Raw genomic sequence first — 19,552 nt, forward strand, 5'->3', positions numbered from 1 at the left:
GCAGGTGAATGGGGTGGATGGGTGGATGGGTGAATCGGTGGGTAGGTGGATGCATGGATGGGTGGGTGGATGGATGGATGGGCTGGTGGGTGGGTGGATGCATGGGTGGGTGGGTGGGTGAATGGATGGGCGGGTGAGTGGGTGGATAGATGGATGAGTGGATGAGTGGGCGGATGGGTGAGTGGGTGGATGGATGGATGAGTGGATGGGTGGGCGGATGGGTGAGTGGGTGGATGGATGGATGAGTGGATGGGTGGGCGGATGGGTAAGTGGGTGGATGGATGGATGAGTGGATGGGTGGATGGGTGAGCGGGTAGGTGGGCTGGTAAATGGGGGTGGGTGGGTACGGGGGTGGATAAGTGGGTGGAAGTGTGGGTAGATGGGTGGGTGGGTGGGTGGGTGGATGGATGGGTGGGCGGAAGGGTGAGTGGGTGGGTGGATGGATGGGTGGACATGTGGGTGGGTGGATTCACACTTAGGTGGATGGATGAATGAAAGAATATGTGAATATCTCTATACTGCTTATAAACTGAATGGTCTTTAGCAGCCCCCATCCGCGTCAGGGCATTGCTAGCTTTTTCACTGTCTTACATTCTCATCTGTCCTCAGATTTCATAGTATCTGCCCACCAAGAGCCAAACACCTGAGTACCATCTACAATAGAACAGGTAGAACCTTTAAAGTATCAGAAGTAGCTTCCCAATGCTTCAGGAAATATGTTCATAAGAGGAAGAGGCTGGGCACACTCACAGTTAACCTGCAACCATGATGCCCAAGTGTCAGTCCTGACACACCGGTCATCCCTCTGGTACAGGACAGGTCTGAGCGGGGGTGAGCAGGGGTCCTGACACAGCGGTCACCCCTCTGGTACAGGGCAGGTCTGAGCGGGGGTGAGCGGGGGTCCTGACACAGCGGTCACCCCTCTGGTACAGGGCAGGTCTGAGCGGGGGTCCTGACACAGCGGTCACCCCTCTGGTACAGGGCAGGTCTGAGTGGGGGTCCTGACACAGCGGTCACCCCTCTGGTACAGGGCAGGTCTGAGCGGGGGTCCTGACACAGCGGTCACCCCTCTGGTACAGGGCAGGTCTGAGCGGGGGTCCTGACACAGCGGTCATCCCTCTGGTACAGGGCAGGTCTGAGCGGGGGTGAGCGGGGGGCCTGACACAGCGGTCATCCCTCTGGTACAGGGCAGGTCTGAGCGGGGGTGAGCGGGGGTCCTGACACAGCGGTCATCCCTCTGGTACAGGGCAGGTCTGAGCGGGGGTGAGCGGGGGTCCTGACACAGCGGTCACCCCTCTGGTACAGGGCAGGTCTGAGCGGGGGTCCTGACACAGCGGTCACCCCTCTGGTACAGGGCAGGTCTGAGCGGGGGTGAGCGGGGTGCCTGACACAGCGGTCATCCCTCTGGTACAGGGCAGGTCTGAGCGGGGGTGAGCAGGGGTCCTGACACAGCGGTCACCCCTCTGGTACAGGGCAGGTCTGAGCGGGGGTGAGCGGCGGGTCCTGCCGTCAGCAGGAAGTCAGGTAAATACAGCCTCACAGGTGACAAAAAGGTGATGCTGAGCCCAATGTAGAACTCTGTGACACTGTGAATAGCATTTGGTCCTCAGCTGTTTCTCACCCACCTTTCAGATAGTCCCGGCAGGAAACCAGTCTGTGGCTGTCATGTTTACAGTTAATTAATGTTTATTTATATTTTTAAACAAGACTTTCACCTGTCACAGTCTAAAAGAAGTGTTCGGCTCCTCAATTAGAGGCTGTCAGAGCAGAGAGGAACCCTGTTTGTTATGAGCTTGTGTGTGTGTTTAAATGTATGTCGGGGGTGGGGACCTCTTTCCCTGTAAATCTCTCTCTCTCTCCTCCCAGAAGCAAGGCCTCCTCCTCACAGGACACACTTTTTTCCAGGCCTTGACCATGAGCTTGGTGCTCTGCTCGGCAGGCCATGAACTTCCTTCTGGGAGGCAGATGGCATAGTCAGCCTAGACAGTGCAGTCTCCTTGGATGGGAGGGTGAGGGTGAACATGAAAATACTGCACAATTTTATCAGTGTAGAACAAGAATTATTTTTTTTTTAAGTGAGAGGAGGAGAGATAGGAAGACAGACTCTTGCATGCACCCCCAGCAGGATCTACCTGGCCTCCCCCATCTGGGGCTGATGCTCCAATCAACCAAGCTATTTTTAGCACCTGAGGCTGATGAGCTTGGACCAACTGAACCATCCTCAGTGCCCAGGGCCGATGCTCAAACCAATTGAGCCACCGGCTGCAAGAGGAGAAGAGAGAGAGAAAAGGAGTAGAGGGAGGGGGAAAGAAGCAGATGGTGGCTTTTCTTATGTGCCCTCACCAGGAATCGAACCCAGGACGTCCATATGCTGGGCTGCCACTTTATCCACTGAGCCAACTGGCCAAGGCCAGAGCATAGATTCTTAAGGGGAAAGGATATGCTTTGCTGTCTTTGCAACAAAGAGTTCACTGAGCAAGTCTGAATTCAAACCCTAAAAGTCCAAAGGAAGGTCTGGTTCCTGATTGGCTCTTGAGAGATTACCTGGACATTCTTAAAATATTCTGCTGGATAAGAGTATCTTTCTTTACCTGGGTCCTTGGGTCATGACAGAGGGTTGATACTGACATGTGATTTATGGTGGGGATCTTGGGCTACAAAGTGTCCCCTTAGCCTGGCTAACTAAAAGCCATGGTTGGGGTGTCTACAAACTGCCACCAAAAATCCTGGACACCAAAGCTCATCACAGCGAGCTTCCCTGGGTGGCCCCACTCTATGTGTTCTCACACGTCATTGCTTGAGAATTAAGCACTGTCCACACAACTCTCTGGGAGCAAACACCTGCAAATGCATGCACCTTCTCCCCTTGCTGACTTTAATTTACCTCCTTTCACTGTAATCAACCATCCTTAGGAGCGTAACAGCTACTCTGAGTCTGCGAGTCTTTCTAGGTTCAGTCACTGGACTTGAGGACAGTCCTGGGGACCCCCAGCACACCCCACTGACAAGCCAGTGCTGGAGAAAGATGGGTTTATAGGACAGAAAAGCAGATCAGCACTGAATCCCAACTCTGTCACCCACTTCCCAGCCACCTCAGGGGAATCCCTAGGCCTCTCACTCTTTTTGAGATTTCAATAAGGTTCTATATTACATATTTACCCACTGTTTCAATAGATATTCACTGAATGTGCCACCAAACACAGGATCAAAGAGTGGTTAATAGGCCCTGGCTGATTGGCTCAGTGGTAGAGTGTCAACCAAACATGTGGAAGTCCCAGGTTCGATTCCCAGTCAGGGAACACAGGAGAAGTGACCATCTACTTCTCTACCCTTCCCCCCCCTTCTCTCTCTCTTACCCTCCCATAGCCATGACTCAGTTGGAACAGGTTGGCCCCAGGTGCTGAGGATGGCTCCGGGGCCCTGCCTCAGGTGCTGGAATCACTCATTTGCGGAGCAGCTGAGCAATGGAGCAACAGCCCCAGATGGGCAGAGCATCGTCCAGTATGGGGATTGCGGGGTGCATCCTGGTCGGGGCACATGCAAGAGTCTGTCTCTCTGTCTCCCCTCCTCTCAATAATAATAATAATAATAATAATAATAATAATAAAGTAGTTAATGACAGAGGTGACCAAGGTGTCTTACCCCTGAGCTTCTCCATGCTATTTTAAGTTCCCCTGGTTAGATGTGCACAGAAAATCTGGACATGTGACCCTCCATAATTTTGCAGACAGACATGCTCACAGCTTGTAGTCAATAAATGATTGGTTTCAGACCATCATTTGAGCCTAAGCCTCTGGTTTCAAATAGCCTGTTCTTCATCCATTGCACAGTTGCTACAGGTTTGGGAGAAAAACTCTGATATGAAATATGCCCAGGACACAGCCCGAATCATCATTGGAATTTAATAAGACATCCCTCCTGACTATTACACAACACATGTGGTGGGGGACCAGCCTGTTCTGTGTCTCCGCCCCTCCTGTCAGTCTTGACGTAACTTCTTCTATAGATTCTTAGTTATAAGTCTTAAGCCTAGCTAGACTTCAGGAGGTTCTCCATGACGGCTGTTCTGTAGTTGAGTTGTAATTTTGATGTGGTTGTGGGAGAGTCAAGCATAGCATTTACCTATACTGCCATCTTGACTTGAACCAATGGGTGCCTTTGTTGTGAGTTAAACTGTGGTTGTAATTTTGATGTGGTTGTGGGAGAGGCAAGCATAGCATTTACCTATACCGCCATCCTGACTTGAACAAATGGGTGCCTTTGTTGTGAGTTAAACTGTGGTTGTAATTTTGATGTGGTTGTGGGAGAGGCAAGCATAGCATTTACCTATACTGCCATCTTGACTTGAACCAATGGGTGCCTTTGTTGTGAGTTAAACTGTGGTTGTAATTTTGATGTGGTTGTGGGAGAGGCAAGCACAGCATTTACCTATACCGCCATCTTGACTTGAACCAATGGGTGCCTTTGTTGTGAGTTAAACTGTGTCTTCCCCCAACATTGCTGAAGCTCTAATCCTCAGTGCCTTGAGTGGAACCTTATTCAGAAACAGGATCTGTGAGGGTACAAACCAAGATGAGGCCATACTGAACTAGAGTGGGCCCTGACTGATGTGTTTATAAAAAGAGAACTATTGAAACACAGACACAATACAGCATTCTTCCCTAGAGTCTTCAGAGAGATCATGACTCACTGACACTTTCATTTCAGACTTCTAGCCTCCAGGAATGTGAGAGAACACTTTTCCGCTGTTTTAAACCCCCCCAGTTTGTGGCACTGTCCCACGGAAGCTTGTCATACCCAGGTTTTGGCTTGTGTCTGGTTTTCTTGCTTTAACAGAAAGTGACCGGCCTCCTGGAAGCTGGAAGGAGTCAGCCGACTGCAGAGGGAAGGGGGTGACTCACCACAGGGCTGTGGCCGATGCTTCTCAGGTAGTAGAGGAGGCCTTTGGCGTGGTAGATGGTCGGCTGGAGCTGGGGGCGGGGCGCGAGCCACTGTCTGTTCAAATCCTCCCCTCGCAGGGAGCACCTGTGACTGTGGGGACAAACGACAAGCAAACAAATGCATATTTAGAAGAAAATAACTTGAGAAAATTGACATTGACTAGAGCAGTGGTAGTCAACCTGGTTCCTACCGCCCACTAGTGGGCGTTCCAGCTTTCAAGGTGGACGGTAGTGGAGCAACCAAAGTATAAATAAAAAGACTGTCAAACTTAGCGAAAATCCGACATAAAGTACTGGGTAAGTAATTATTATTATATGCTTTAACTTGTTGTAACTCTGCTTTATAAATTTTATAAAGTAAAGTTACTTCCCTACTTTATAAATCACCATGACTGTGGAACCGGTGGGCGGTTAGAAAATTTTACTACTAACAGAGGTACAAAAGTGGGCGGTAGGTATAAAAAGGTTGACTACCCCTGGACTAGACCAACAATTAAACCAATGAAGCCAACATCCCTCTAACTTCTGCCCAGTTGACTTCAGTTTGCAGAGGTCCTGAAGGCTGAAGATTTGTCCTCTAAGTCCCCAGAGTGTCCTGATTATTAATACTGAAGACGACGTTTGGGGAGTGTAGTACCCCTCTCTGTACTTCCACAGAGGATGCATCTTATAAATTGCTCTAGATCAGGGGTCTCCAAACTTTTTACACAGGGGGCCAGTTCACCGTCCCTTAGACCATTGGAGGGCTGCCAAATACAGTGGTCCTCTCACTGACCACCAATGAAAGAGGTGCCCCTTCCAGAAGTACAGTGGGGGCTGGATAAATGGCCTCAGGGGGCCGCATTGCGGCCCGCGGGCCGTAGTTTGGGGACGCCTGCTCTAGATTATGGGACCTTCAGTTCTATAAACAATAAATTGAGCTTAATCTTATATGCTGGATGAGTTAGAGATAGTGTTTCCAGCTGGCCCGACCACTCCACTAGGTGGATGTTACTGTACCCCCATGAAGAGACTGAAGCTCAAAAATGACTGGGAAAAAAAAATAGCTCAAGGTGGTATCATTAAGAACTAAGCTCCCAGGGGTCCCCAAACTTTTTACACAGGGGGCCAGTTCACTGTCCCTCAGACTATTAGAGGGCCACCACATACAGTGCTCCTCTCACTGATCACCAATGAAAGAGGTGCCCCTTCTGGAAGTGCAGCAGGGGGCCGGATAAATGGCCTCAGGGGGCCGCATGTGGCCCACGGACCGTAGTTTGGGGACACCTGCTCTAGCCTGACCAGGCAGTGGCACAGTGAATAGAGCATCGGACTGGGATGTAGAGGACCCAGGTTCGAGACCCCGAGGTTGCCAGCTTGAGCGTGGGCTCATCTGGTTTGAGCAAAGTTCATCAGCTTGGACCCAAGGTTCCTGGCTCAAGCAAGGGGTTACTCGGTCTGCTGAAGGCCCACGGTCAAGGCACATATGAGAAAGCAATCAATGAGCAACTAAGGTCTCGCAACAAAAAACTGATGATTGATGCTTCTCATCTCTCTCTGTTCCTGTCTGTCTGTCCCTATCTATACCTCTCTCTGTAAAAAAAAAAACACAAAAAAAAAACAAAAAAAAAAACTAAGCTCTATATCCATGCCTCTTGAAGTAGTATAAGGCTCTTTGTCCTGTCACCTTGCTTCCTCCCTATCCTTCCAGATGGCAGAGAAAGCTTGACATTTACCCAGAGAGCCAGAGGATCTTTCTCAAAGACATCATCATAGAATATTAGTGCTGGAAATGAGCTCAAAATCATAGCATCCCTCACTGGGGAAATGGAGATGTTCACTGCTGAAAGCAGCGTGGTCTTGTACAAAGGCAGCAGGCCAGTCAGGGATGACACTGAGTGCAACGCAGAGGGAGGCTGGGCAGCAGGGGAGGCCACCCTAACCGCCCATGTCACCAGAGGTGAGCAAGTGCAGCCCATGCTCAGGGGAGGCTCCCGACAGTCCCACTAAGATGTCACTCGCTCAGTAGGTCTGCCGAGTAAAAGTGCCATGCACTGGGAGGAGCAGCATAGCATCTTACAGCACCTGCATCTTCCGGCCTGCCAACCTCCCTCCCCACAGCCTGCCCCCACCTCCCGCCGCCCTGTCCTTCCATACTGCAGCCCCATCAAATGGCTTACAGTTCCTTCTGTCCTGTTAGCGGGCCTCCCCTCTGCTCCGCCCCTTCCCACCAGCTCAGCTTTCAGGAGACTAGCTCTGCAGGGAAACTTCTCCCGACCCCCAGGCCATTGCATTCTGCTCCTATTAGTTGCAATAATATTCAGAGAGTCCCTTAATCAGTTTTTATAAAACCATTTTGAATGGGTTTAGCTCTCTATCTATCTTTTTATCATCCATCCATCCATTTTTGCATCTGTCTCCTCTGTTCAATGGTGAGCTTCCTGGGGACAGGCACAGTTTCTTTGTTACCATAAAAACCCTTCAGTAAATAATCTGGAATAAACAGGTGCACTAGCATTTAAATGTAGAGTCAGATACATTGCCTGGGTTTTTTTAAATACCATTTTCAATAAATCTTGGAGGTGGAAGAAAAAAGGTTCAGTCTCCTCCTCTGACCACTTTTTTCATCTTCATGTGTCTGAAATTATCTTTACATATTAGTTCCCTGCTGCTTGGCAGCCCCCTCTTACTGCTCTTGAAACGAAAAATCTTTAGGTTAATCATTGATCATGATTTTACCATTAAAATATTTTGACTTGAGAAATGGTAGGTTTTTTCTTTCTTTCTTCTTTTTTTTTTTTTTTAACAGCAGCAACATCTAGAAATACGGTTTATCTGCTCTGCCTAGCAATTAAGAAAGCAGGTAAAATGTGAAGCAGAGCTTTACTGCAGATAGCCACCAAAGGCCACTGGCGTTCCTGACCTGCTTCTGCACATACCTGCCGTTTAAATACTCTCGTCTCAAATCAAGGTCCTTGCAGGCACAACCTCATAGGACCTCGGTTTCTCCCTTCCTTGACCTGGATTCTCACCAACACTGGGAACGTGTTTTTGCTCTGTACCGTGCAAAGTGATGAGGTCAGCCGAGGCCCCTGAACAGCACTGGTTTGTGTAAATGAGAATGCAGGCATCACACGTGTCCAGGGCCAGCAAGTTCATGTCCATTCAGCCGACCTCTTCTTTCCATGGGCTCCCTGGATGACAAGTTCAGGGGTGATGTTCACCAGGAAAACGCCAGTCAAGATGGCAGCGTAGGTAAATGCTGTGTCCCCCACACACACACACACACACACACACACACAATCGCATCAAAACTACCACTAAACTACAGAGCAACCGTCACTGAGAACCTCCTGAAGTCTAGTTAAGCATTAGTCCTGTAACTAAGAATCTATCGAAGAAGCTCCATCAAGGCGGATGGGGGCGGGGGCTACCACACAGCAGAGATGCCACTCTAGATTACAATCCCCGAAAATAAAATAAAATAAAACTTTGTGCAGCAATCAGAATAAGCCGGAGTTTCAATTAAGAAGATTTGGTCCCAACTTTCAGCTCTACCATCAGGGATGGGATGTGGGGACTCAGAAAATGAATAGTCCTGTGCACTGAACCTACTACCCAGGATCATGGCGACGAGCCAATGAAATGGTACTTATTTTTGATCTCTCCATGCAGAAATGTCTCCATAACTCTATGTCCACCTTTGTCCACGCCCATGTTCCGTCCCCACCTGTATACTGAGCACACGCCACCTGTGTCTGGAGCTACATCCTATCCACACCTGCGACGCTCAGGAATACCGAGCACCGCCTGGACTACGTTCACAGGTTCCTTATTTCACCCTGATTTTTTTTTTCCTTTGGAAGAGCTACCAGGGAACTACATGCAGATTGACTGGAAGGGAGAAGAATCTTGACTAGGGATGTGGCAAGAGGACTGTGGTCTGTTGTAAGTACCATTTGAGGACAATTAAGGGTGGAGCTAGGGGACCAAAGAGAAAAGAAATAATCTTTAAAAATTGCACAGGAGGCCCTGGCTGGTGGCTCAGTTGATAGAACGTCGGCTTGGCATATGAATGCCTCGGGTCTGATCCCTGGTCAGGGCACACAACGGAAGCGACCATCTGCTTCTCTCCCTCTCCTCTTCCTCTTCTCTCCTTCTTCCCCTCCCACAGCCAGTGGCTTGATTGGTTCGAGCATCAGGCCCCAGGCACCAAGGATAGCTTTGTTGGTCCAAGCTACCGCCTCAGGCACTAAAACTAGCTTGGTTGATTCAAGCATTGGCCCAAGATGGGGTTGCCAGATGGATCCTGGTTGGGGCACATGTAGAAGTCTGTCTCACTATCTCCCCTCCTTCCACTTAGAAAAGAAAAATCACACAGGAATAAGCAATAGAAACTGTTGATTAAACTTTGGGCTATTAAACAGTAGAAATGGGTGGAGGATAGAATCTAAGATTATTGAAGTTCGCAAATTTGGGAAGACAAACAGGGCCAAGGTGAAGGAAGCTGTTAGTTGGGGTAAATTTTGTCTGTTTAGAAGGAGTGGAGGCCCTGGCCGGTTGGCTCAGTGGTAGAGTGTCGGCCTGGCTTGTGGAAGTCCTGGGTTCGATTCCCAGCCAGGGCACACAGGAGAAGCGCCCATCTGCTTCTCCACCCCTCCCCCTCTCCTTCCTCTCTGTCTCTCTCTTCCCCTCCCGCAGCCAAGACTCCATTGGAGCAAAAGATGGCCCGGGCGATGGGGATGGCTCCATGGCCTCTGCCTCAGGCGCAGGCACTAGAATGGCTCTGGTTGCAACAGAGCAACGCCCCGGATGGGCAGAGCATCGCCCCCTGGTGGGCGTGCCGGGTGGATCCCGGTCGGGCACATGCGGAAGTCTGTCTGACTGCCTCCCCGTTTCCAGCTTTGGAAAAATACAAAAAAAAAAAAAAAAAAAGAAGGAGTGGAGGCAAACTGCTGGTACGCAGAGGGTGTGAGGACTGGGGAAGCTCAGATGTTTGTATTTGTACTCAGGGCTTGACATGTAGCCAGGGTTTTGAGAATCCTTCTGTGTGCACCTTTGGTTCTCGCCATTCCTCTCTTGATGCAATTGCAGCTTATTACAATATGCACTACACCTACTTTGAATGATTTCCCCTTAAAAGCGAATTCATCGGCTTCCAATCTCCAGATCCATTTGGCATTTTGTGTTAATCATATTAGAGATGCGTGCAGTCAAAGGAACGGCCGCCGTCCTTCCTAGGGATTTGCTTTAAGCATCTGAAGATGAAACGCACCCCGTCTTATTATCTGCTGTACCATTTCTGAAATGACAGCTGCTCCCTCTATGTGAAGGGAGTTAGCAGATGGACAGCTACGACTGGCTGGCAATAAATTCAGTGCCTCCATCTCTGAAAAAGGGGTCATCCTTCAAATAGTTTCAAATCCTGCTTGGCTTATAGAAAAAAAAAGATAAGTATTGCTATTATTTTTCCCCACTGAAAATTGCAAAAATTGTATGTATTGCTATTTTTTTTCTTCATTGAAAATTGCAAACTTACAGAGGGAAAAAAAAAAAAAAGCAAACCCATTTCCTTGTGGTTTTCATAGGTGACATCATTTGATACAACTAAGCATCATTTTTTAAAAAAGCTTTTGCTTAACTATAGTCTACTTTAAGATACAGCTTATATGCACCAAGTATGCTAGTTCTAGACCAGGACCAATCACCCAGTGTGTCCAGCAAGGTCACAGCTTTGGCCTCAAGATTCCTGCATTCCAAGACACCCCTCCATCCCCGGCAAACTGAGACGGTTGGTCCCCCCAATGCTAGATCCCACATCCTAAGAGGCGGTTCAAAGGTAGGCTTCCTGACCAGAACTGAGCCTGGTTGTTTTATGTGAACTGTGAGCGTTTCCGATGGTTCCGACGGTTCCGATGGTTCTGGTGGGGCAAGCACACCGCCCTCCCACCTCCCACGCCAGCTCTCTGAATTTTCACCTCTGACTGCTTCACTACCCCTGATATTATCTGCTGTGCTTTGAAGGCATTTGCAGACCACGTCTAAAAAAGCCTCTAAGCATTAAACCTTCAGTTTTTGGTAGAACACACTCCTTTTCTTAAAAAAAACAAAACCAAAAAAACTCTAGCTGGTTAGCTCAGTTGGTTGAGTGTCGTCCCCAAACTACAACAACGCAGGTTTGATCCCCAGTCAGGGACACATAGGAAGCAAACAAAGAATGCATAATTGAGTGGAACAACAGATGAATGCTTCCTTTCTTCCTCCCCTTTCTCCCTCCCTCTTTCTGTCACTCTAAAAAAATAAATTAAATTAATCCCTGCCCAGATAGCTTGGTTGGTTGGAGTGTCATCCCAGAGCATGGATGTTGCTGGTTCAAATCTCTGGTCAGGGCACATATAGGAGCAGCTCGATGTTTCTCTCTCTCTCTCTCTCTCTCTCTCTCTCTCTCTCTCTTTCTCTCGCCAAAAAAAAAAAAAAAAAAAAAAAAAAAAAAAAAGCCCTGGCCGGTTGGCTCAGTGGTTGAGCGTCGGCCTGGTGTGCAGGAGTCCCAGATTCGATTCCCGGTCAGGGCACACAGGAGAAGCACCCATCTGCTTCTCCACCCCTCCCCCTCTCCTTCCTCTCTCTCTCTTCTCCTCCTACAGCTGAGGCTCCATTGGAGCAAAGTTGGCCTGGGCGCTGAGGATGGCTCCATGGCCTCTGCCTCAGGCACTAGAATGGCTCTGGATGCAACGGAGCGACGCCCCAGATGGGCAGAGCATCGCCCCCTGGTGGGCGTGCCGGGTGGATCCCAGTCGGGCGCACGCAGGAGTCTGTCTGACTGACTCCCTGTTTCCAACTTCAGAAAAAAAAATACAAAAAAAAAAAAAGAAGAAGAAAAGGCTTCTGATCTCTTGCAAATATAATCATTTTACAACCAAAAAAAATAGCATCTCAATTGAAATGGTCAAACAGTCACTTCCTAAAGGAGAATCCATAAAGCTGCAGTGAGATAATAAAATGATTCAAAACTCCCCCATTTCTCCAGGACCAATAAATGGAGACACGGAGGCCACCCAACTGCATGAATGATGCCAGGCTTTGTAACGTTAGTGCCCCCAGCTCAGAAGTTGAACGAGGGGCAGGGCATTTGAGGGTTAGCAAGTGGCATCGCCATGTGCCATGCATCCGAGGAACAGGAGGCCGCATGGGCGCAGGAGGAGACTGTCTCTAACGGGGAAGGTGCCCCAGGGCCTTGGGAACACGAGGGGACAGCCCGGGGCAGCACCGAGTGGACGTGGCCCGGAGCCTTCCACAGGAGCACTGCTTGGGTGCACAGCGGGAGGAGCGAGGGGGAAACAGACAGCACCTTCCTCTTAAGGCCCGAGTTGCAAAGCTCAAAACAATCAGGGTTACTAGGGACATAGTATTAGGATTTTTTTTTTCTTTTTGTCATATAAAATGTTCAGAGTCGAGCATCTAAAGGGCAGGGCAAGAAAAGAGACCAACCCAGGTGTCCTGCAAATACAAAAGGAGTGGACAGACCTGGAGAGCATTGCACTGAGTGGGATGAGCCCGGGCCTTATGATTTCACTCGTGTGTGGAATCCAATGAACAAATAAACCAACAAACCAAACGGGAAGACTCACGGGTGCAGAGGACAGAGCGACAGCTGTCAGAGGGGAGAGAGCAGGGGGCTGGGTAAAAAGGTGAAGGGAGTAAGCAAAACAGACAAACAGAAAACCTCAGCGACTCCTACACAGACAATAGTATGGTGGTTACCAGAGGGAAGGGTGTGGGGGGGGCGGGGAGGGGGAAGAGGGGACAAATGGTGACGGAGGAGCCTTGATTTGGGGTGTGAACACACAATATGATATATAGATGATGTATTATATAATTCTACCCCTAAGACCTGTGTAATTTCATTAACCAAGGTCACTCCAATAAATTGGATTAAAAAATATAGAGATGGAATGAAGAAAAATTTAAGAAGTTATCATTTGGCAAACATCATAGTAATTGTTGCAAACAACCATCAATGGATGCCAAAGTTAGAGGATTGAAGGTATGACGGGTAACAAAATATTGACATTTCTCAGAAGTATCTCTTCATATGATACTTATTACTTCCAAAAGGGAAAACAGTAACTTTATGGGGAAGAAACCTAGCCAATAGCACCTTAACCAAGAAGTTGAAGTTAACGTCATCATTAGAGAGACGTTGCAACAACCCATTCCCTGATACGGTGACCTATGATGGGCACATCACCTATGTGGTGCTCTTGACAAAAATACAAACTCTGAATTTAATCACAAGAAAACATCAGACAAATCCTAATTGAGGTACATTCTCCAAATAACAGACTGGCACTCATCAAGAAAAACAAACAAACTAAAAGACCGAGGAACTATTTCAGATAGGAGGAGGCTAAGAACGCATGATTACTAAATGCCTTGTTGTAATTCTGGAGAAAGGATATTATTAGCACAGGTGGTGAAATCTAAGTGTGTGCAGAGTAATTAATACTAGTGCACTGACGTTCATTTCCTGGATTTGATCCTTTTCCTACAGGACGTGTGAGATGTTAGCATGTGGGGAGGCTAAGGAAAAACAATACAGGATTTTTTAAATACAATTATTATAATGTTTTGACACATAAATTATATCAAAGTACACACTAAAAGATGTTTGCAAGTTACAATTTTAAAATGGAAGAAATTCTATAATTCATGAAACAACCTGTTAGCATTAGAAAAACTCAGTAATGATGGAACAACTCAATAAATGGTTAGAAACAGAAAATACCCTTTTGTAAATAAGCCCTACACTAGGGCAACTCCAGGGTGAATAAATACAGCCAAGTAATCACTCAAGAGAAAAATGCGAAAAGGAAAACATTTTTTAATCCTAAGGAAATAGCAGAGATAAGAAGGATTCAAAAGTCAGTGACAAATATTGAAGACAGGCAAACAACCTCCAACGTACTAATAAAGAAAGAAAAACAAAGCCACAGGTCAGAACAAATGCTAAAGCCTATCTTAAGAAAACTCTTATATTCAAGAAATTCAAGGCTACATATTGAAATAGTTATGTGTCTGAGAATATTGACCCAGAAAAACCAACATCATGACATAATATAGTAATAGTACTGAATTTTCAAGGGCGAAAAACACCTCATTGGGAATCCTGGCATAAAAGCATGTGACTTAGAAAGGAATAATTGCATAAATTAACCCTTTTTGATAGCAATGCTTCTGATGACAATCAAATAGTGATATTCAAAGTATTAAATAAGACATTTAAAGAAAAAAAATAACAAGGCAAAGATTTTGCATCCAGCTCTGGCTCATAGCACAGTGCACAGTGTCCTCCCAGAGCGCTAAGGTCCCTGGCTCAATCCCAAGGTCACCGGTTCAAGCCTCATCAGGGCACATATAAGAAGTAATCCAGGGGTCCCCAAACTTTTTACACAGGGGGTCAGTTCACTGTCCCTCAGACCACGGGAGGGCCAGACTATAAAAAAAAACTATGAACAAATCCCTATGCACACTGCACATATCTTATTTTAAAGTAAAAAAACAAAACAGGAACAAATACAATATTTAAAGTAAAGAACAAGTAAATTTAAATCAATAAACTGACCAGTATTTCAATGGGAACTACGGGCCTGCTTTTGGCTAATGAGATGGTCAATGTCCGGTTCCATATTTGTCACTGCTAGATGTAACAAGTGATGTGACGTGCTTCTGGAGCCATGAGGCATGCATCCCACGTCACTGGAAGTAGTACTGTATGTGAGCTTTGCGTCTCTCACTGACCACCAATGAAAGAGGTACCTCTTCCGGAAGTGCGGCGGGGGCTGGATAAATGGCCTCAGGGGGCCACATGTGGCCCGTGGGCCATAGTTTGGGGACCCCTGAAGTAATCAATGGGTGCATAAAGTGGAGAAACAAATTGATGTTTTTTTTTCTCTCTCTCTCCTTTCATCTCTCTCTCCTCCCCCTCTCTCTTGCTCTCAAAAAAAAATTTGTATTCAAGCAAAATTGATCTTTAAGTGCAAACATTTTGTTGCCCATATTCAAATATCCAGGGAATAATATTTTCATGGACCCAGACTTAGAAATGTATCACATAACAAAGTCAGACAAGTGAAATGATCACAGAGACATGGACAATTTCAATTTTTATAAAAGTAATGTGAGGATATATCTGCCAAAGAATTTATTTTACGTATGGTAATAGTTTTCTCTCCCAGGTGGTCAGCCCTCTCAAGGTAAGATCGTGTCTTGTCCCATCTCCGAGTCTCCAAAGCCAGGAAGAGCCCCTGGTCCACAGAAATTATTTAATAAATGTATATTAACATCAATAAAATGCCACTCAGTGATGCAATTTGAAATGGCCTAAATGAAATGTCCTTCATCAGTGGTCATTAAGCCAAAATCAATGCAAAACAAAATAGGTTTTAAACTTTCAAATGCTTTCCGACACCACAAAAGCAAAAACACATTATTCTTGATGTTTATTTTTTTCTTAGTTGCCGTGTCTGTGATACAAAATAAAATGCGTAATTATTATATTTCATTTACTATTGCCAGATTCATCACCATGAAACAAACAAATAAGGTCCACTTAGGCTTTTTGTTTCAGGCCAGATGACTGTGGAAAAACTGCTTTTTCTCCTCCTCACCATTATTGCTGTCACTATAATCACCATCACCACCATCACCACCATCACCACCATCACCACCACCACCATCATCACCATCATCACCATCACCATCACCACCGTCACCACCATTACCACCACCACCATCATCATCACCATCACCACCACCACCACCATCACCATCATCACCATCACCATCATCACCATCATCACCACCATCACCATCATCATCATCACCATCATCATCATCACCTCCATCACTAACACCATCATCTCCATCACCACCATCACCATCATCACCTCCATCACCATTATCACCATTACCATCACCACCATCATCATCATACTATCACCATCACCAATCACATTCATGGAGTCCCTGTTTTGTACCAGTCTTCTGTTTTTTGTTTTTGGGTTTTTTTTTTCATCTTTTCTGAAGCTGGAAACAGGGAGAGACAGTCAGACAGACTCCCGCATGCACCCGACCGGGATCCACCCAGCACGCCCACCAGGGGGCGACGCTCTGCCCACCAGGGGGCGATGCTCTGCCCATCCTGGGGGTCGCCATGTTGCGACCAGAGCCACTCTAGCGCCTGAGGCAGAGGCCACAGAGCCATCCCCAGCGCCCGGGCCATCTTTGCTCCAATGGAGCCTCGGCTGCGGGAGGGGAAGAGAGAGACAGAGAGGAAAGCGCGGCGGAGGGGTGGAGAAGCAAATGGGTGCTTCTCCTGTGTGCCCTGGCCGGGAATCAAACCCGGGTCCTCCGCACGCTAGGCCGACGCTCTACCGCTGAGCCAACCGGCCAGGGCCCAGTCTTCTGTTAATTGCTTATATGCGTTATCTCCATTTATCTTCACAATAACCCAAGAGACATTTGTTATTACAGTTCCCAATTTTCAGATGAGGAATTAGGGATTTAGAGAGGTTACTTAATCTGTTTAAGGACACACAGGTAGATTAGCTTCTGAGGCAAGAATAAACTAAGTAACAAAAGGAGAGGGTTACTATACAATGCCCCAAAGTCTTATCTACCATATCAGCAAATCAACCCAATGTCTCCCAGGGGTGGACAGAAGAAACCCACAGAAGTGGATGACGTCTGCCCCCCACACCTGCCTGAACCAATGTGTCACTGCGCCTATCTGATTTGCACATTGAACTTGGAGTCAGGCTTTGTTTAAAGGATTTCACCATTTAATATTTTATGGCTGGTGCATCTAATGCCACAAGTTGATCATGAGCCTGAGAAGTCCTTTGACATCTTAGTCTCCAGCTTTCTCACATGTAAAATTAATGCTCCCCTTCACACTTGACAAGCTGGTGCAAGGTATCAAATTACATTCAAAAGACAAAAGTTTTATATAGAAAGATATATTACTGATTAATTCACTAAATATATATTGTTGCAACTACTGTGTGCCAGATACTACACTTCTCTTGAGTAACAGAGCAGGGAACAAGCCCTACTAGGAATTTACATTTGGGGGGATTACCATCAAGCCACAGCTCATGGTAGATGTGATGTCCATGTTATTGTTAAATTCTCAGCACCAACCCAGCAGAGGGACCAGTGTCGTTATCTAAGGCAGTGGTCCCCAACCTTTTTTGGGCCACGGACCGGTTTAATGTCAGAAAATATTTTCACGGACCGGCCTTTAGGGTGGGACGGATAAATGTATCACGTGACCCAGACAAGCGTCAAGAGTGAGTCTTAGATATAACAGATGGAATCTGGTCATTTTTTAAAAATAAAACATCATTCAGACTTAAATATAAATAAAACAGAAATAACATAAATTCTTTATTCTTTCTCTGCAGACCCGTACCAAATGGCCCATGGACAGGTACCGGTCCGCTGCCCGGGGTTTGGGGACCACTGATCTAAGGGATAAATGAAACCCAACTCCCCATCCTACTGCTGTCAGAATATTTCTCCTCTGGGCAGCCAACATCTAAATTAAACCTGCAATTGCCTTTTTTTTCTTTTCTGTTAATTCAACAGATTTAATTATGGGATATTGATTTTCCCTAATCATCTTCAGACCTATGTACAGCGGCTGTCTGCTTTGGATTAAAAGTCACTGTACTTTCCTTGATACAGAGACACCACTGATTAAAAAAAAAAAAAAAAGATCATGCAAGGCTCAACATTATTAACAATGAGAAAAATGGAAAAAAAAAATGGCTTTTTATAACGTGGCAAGCAGAGTTCCATTCTCTGATCCCTGGTGGTAGAGTTGATGAAGATGTTTACACCAGAGAGCGCCCAGGGAAACTCGTGAGGGCCCTTGACTAAATAACCCCCACGCTTCTCTTTCAGAACGACGAGAATCCATAGCTCTTTATTAGTTTCTCTTTTCTATGCGTCAGAGGCTTCTTGCCTATTAAGGCCACTTTTTCCTTATGGACCAGAAAGCAGTAGGATATTTCCATCTCCCCGATAAGCTCATCAAGCCAAATGGCGTCTCTAGAGAGTAAGAACTGTCCCCCTGCTGTCCCCTTCCCTGCAACTGGTAGAAGGGGCAAGAAAAGAGGTGATTCTCTGCTTTCTCCAGAGGACATCTGGTATATATATGATATAATCCAGATGCATCTCTTAGGGGCAGAGGATACAGATGTAGAAAAATAATTTCTACTGATTGGGGTTTTCAGTAGCTAGGAAGCAGTCATGCCATCCCCTGAGAGAAAATAATGACTCCCAATACCATGCTCATTAAAGCAATGGTCAGAACCATCGGGGACTCAGCGGTGCCCTTTCCTGGTCCTGGTAGGAGAAAGGAGAAACCAAGAAAGCTAACACTTACAGCACTGAAGAGAAAATCAGAGTGCCCACTGGCTAGCATGTGATCTTAGGAAAATTTCTTAATTTTGTTTGGCTCAGAGTTGACATTTTTTTTAAGAGAAAAAAAAAAGATCAGAACCCATACTTTTTATTCAAGGTGACTTTATCCTTTAAAAAAATGCGTAATTCTAGATAAAGATTTCCAAAAGGAAATAGAAAGAGAGGAAGACAGGAGAGTGGGCTATACACTTTTATTCTTTGAACCACAGATTCATAAGGAGAAAAATTACCCAAGATTGATCACCTCCTTCCCGAATTGCAGTAATTGCCTCCTCACTGGTTTTCTCATCTCCCATTTCTCATAACGCTTCTCTCCCAATTTGACATAATTCCAAAATGATATTAAAATTCTTTCAATGGCTTCTCATTACCTAAAGGAAGATGTGCAAACTACTTTGGCTGGCATTCAAGGTCTGCAGACTGCTCTCAGACTCGCCAAGCCAACTTAACCTCTTATTACCACTCAGCACAAATCCACTGCTACCTGCAAGCCAACTTCCCTTCCTCTCACAGCCGTCTGTGCTCACCCAACCGGATTCTCTCAGCTGCTTATGGAAGCACATCTGAAAGTCCATCTCTCTCTCTCTCTCTCTCTCTCTCTCTCTCTCTCTCTCTCTCTCTCTCTCGGCCTGCTCATCTTTCAGAAAGACCCTCAGGCTCTTCCCCTTTCCTGAGATTTTATTTGCCTACTCCAATCCATAGCAACGGCTCCGAGCTCTGAACTCCCTCGGCAAAACAACATGGTGGAAATTCACGTGTAGTTAGTTACCAAAGTCACACTGCGTGCATTTAAGTCTGTTCCACCACATGCTACGTGAATTTGGCCAAATCACTAACCTTCGCTAAATTTAGTATCAGACGAGGACTACTTCTCAATCTCTGTCTAAAGGCAATATTGGTAGCTTATAGGACTGTGTTTCTTCATCTCTCAGAATAAAGTATTATAACACTCTGAAGCACTTAGCAAAATGCTTAGTACATAATCAGTGGTCAATAAATCTCTATTTTTTTAAAGCATTTCTTCATCACACCCACGTCAGCATCACCATCAAATATAATCCTGAGCTCTCATTTAACTAGACCACATATTTAGATTATGAATCACGCGAGGATAAACTAATTTTGTATGCTCATTGACTCTGCTT

The 19,552-nt window shown here is 46.4% G+C and overlaps 1 protein-coding gene across 4 annotated transcripts in view; it reads right to left on the reverse strand.

Moving 5' to 3' along the window:
- The window catches only part of AGBL1 (AGBL carboxypeptidase 1), an 822,308-nt gene that overhangs the window by 457,260 nt on the left and 345,496 nt on the right, over positions 1-19,552 (reverse strand). For all 4 annotated transcript variants that reach the window (XM_066355294.1, XM_066355295.1, XM_066355296.1 and 1 more), the window contains one exon: positions 4,902-5,031. In XM_066355294.1, coding sequence (XP_066211391.1) covers positions 4,902-5,031 — 130 coding nt within the window. The remainder of the gene's footprint in view (positions 1-4,901; positions 5,032-19,552) is intronic.

This window comes from Saccopteryx leptura, chromosome 13 (genome assembly GCF_036850995.1).
Source record: "Saccopteryx leptura isolate mSacLep1 chromosome 13, mSacLep1_pri_phased_curated, whole genome shotgun sequence".
In the NCBI taxonomy this organism is placed as follows: domain Eukaryota; kingdom Metazoa; phylum Chordata; class Mammalia; order Chiroptera; family Emballonuridae; genus Saccopteryx; species Saccopteryx leptura.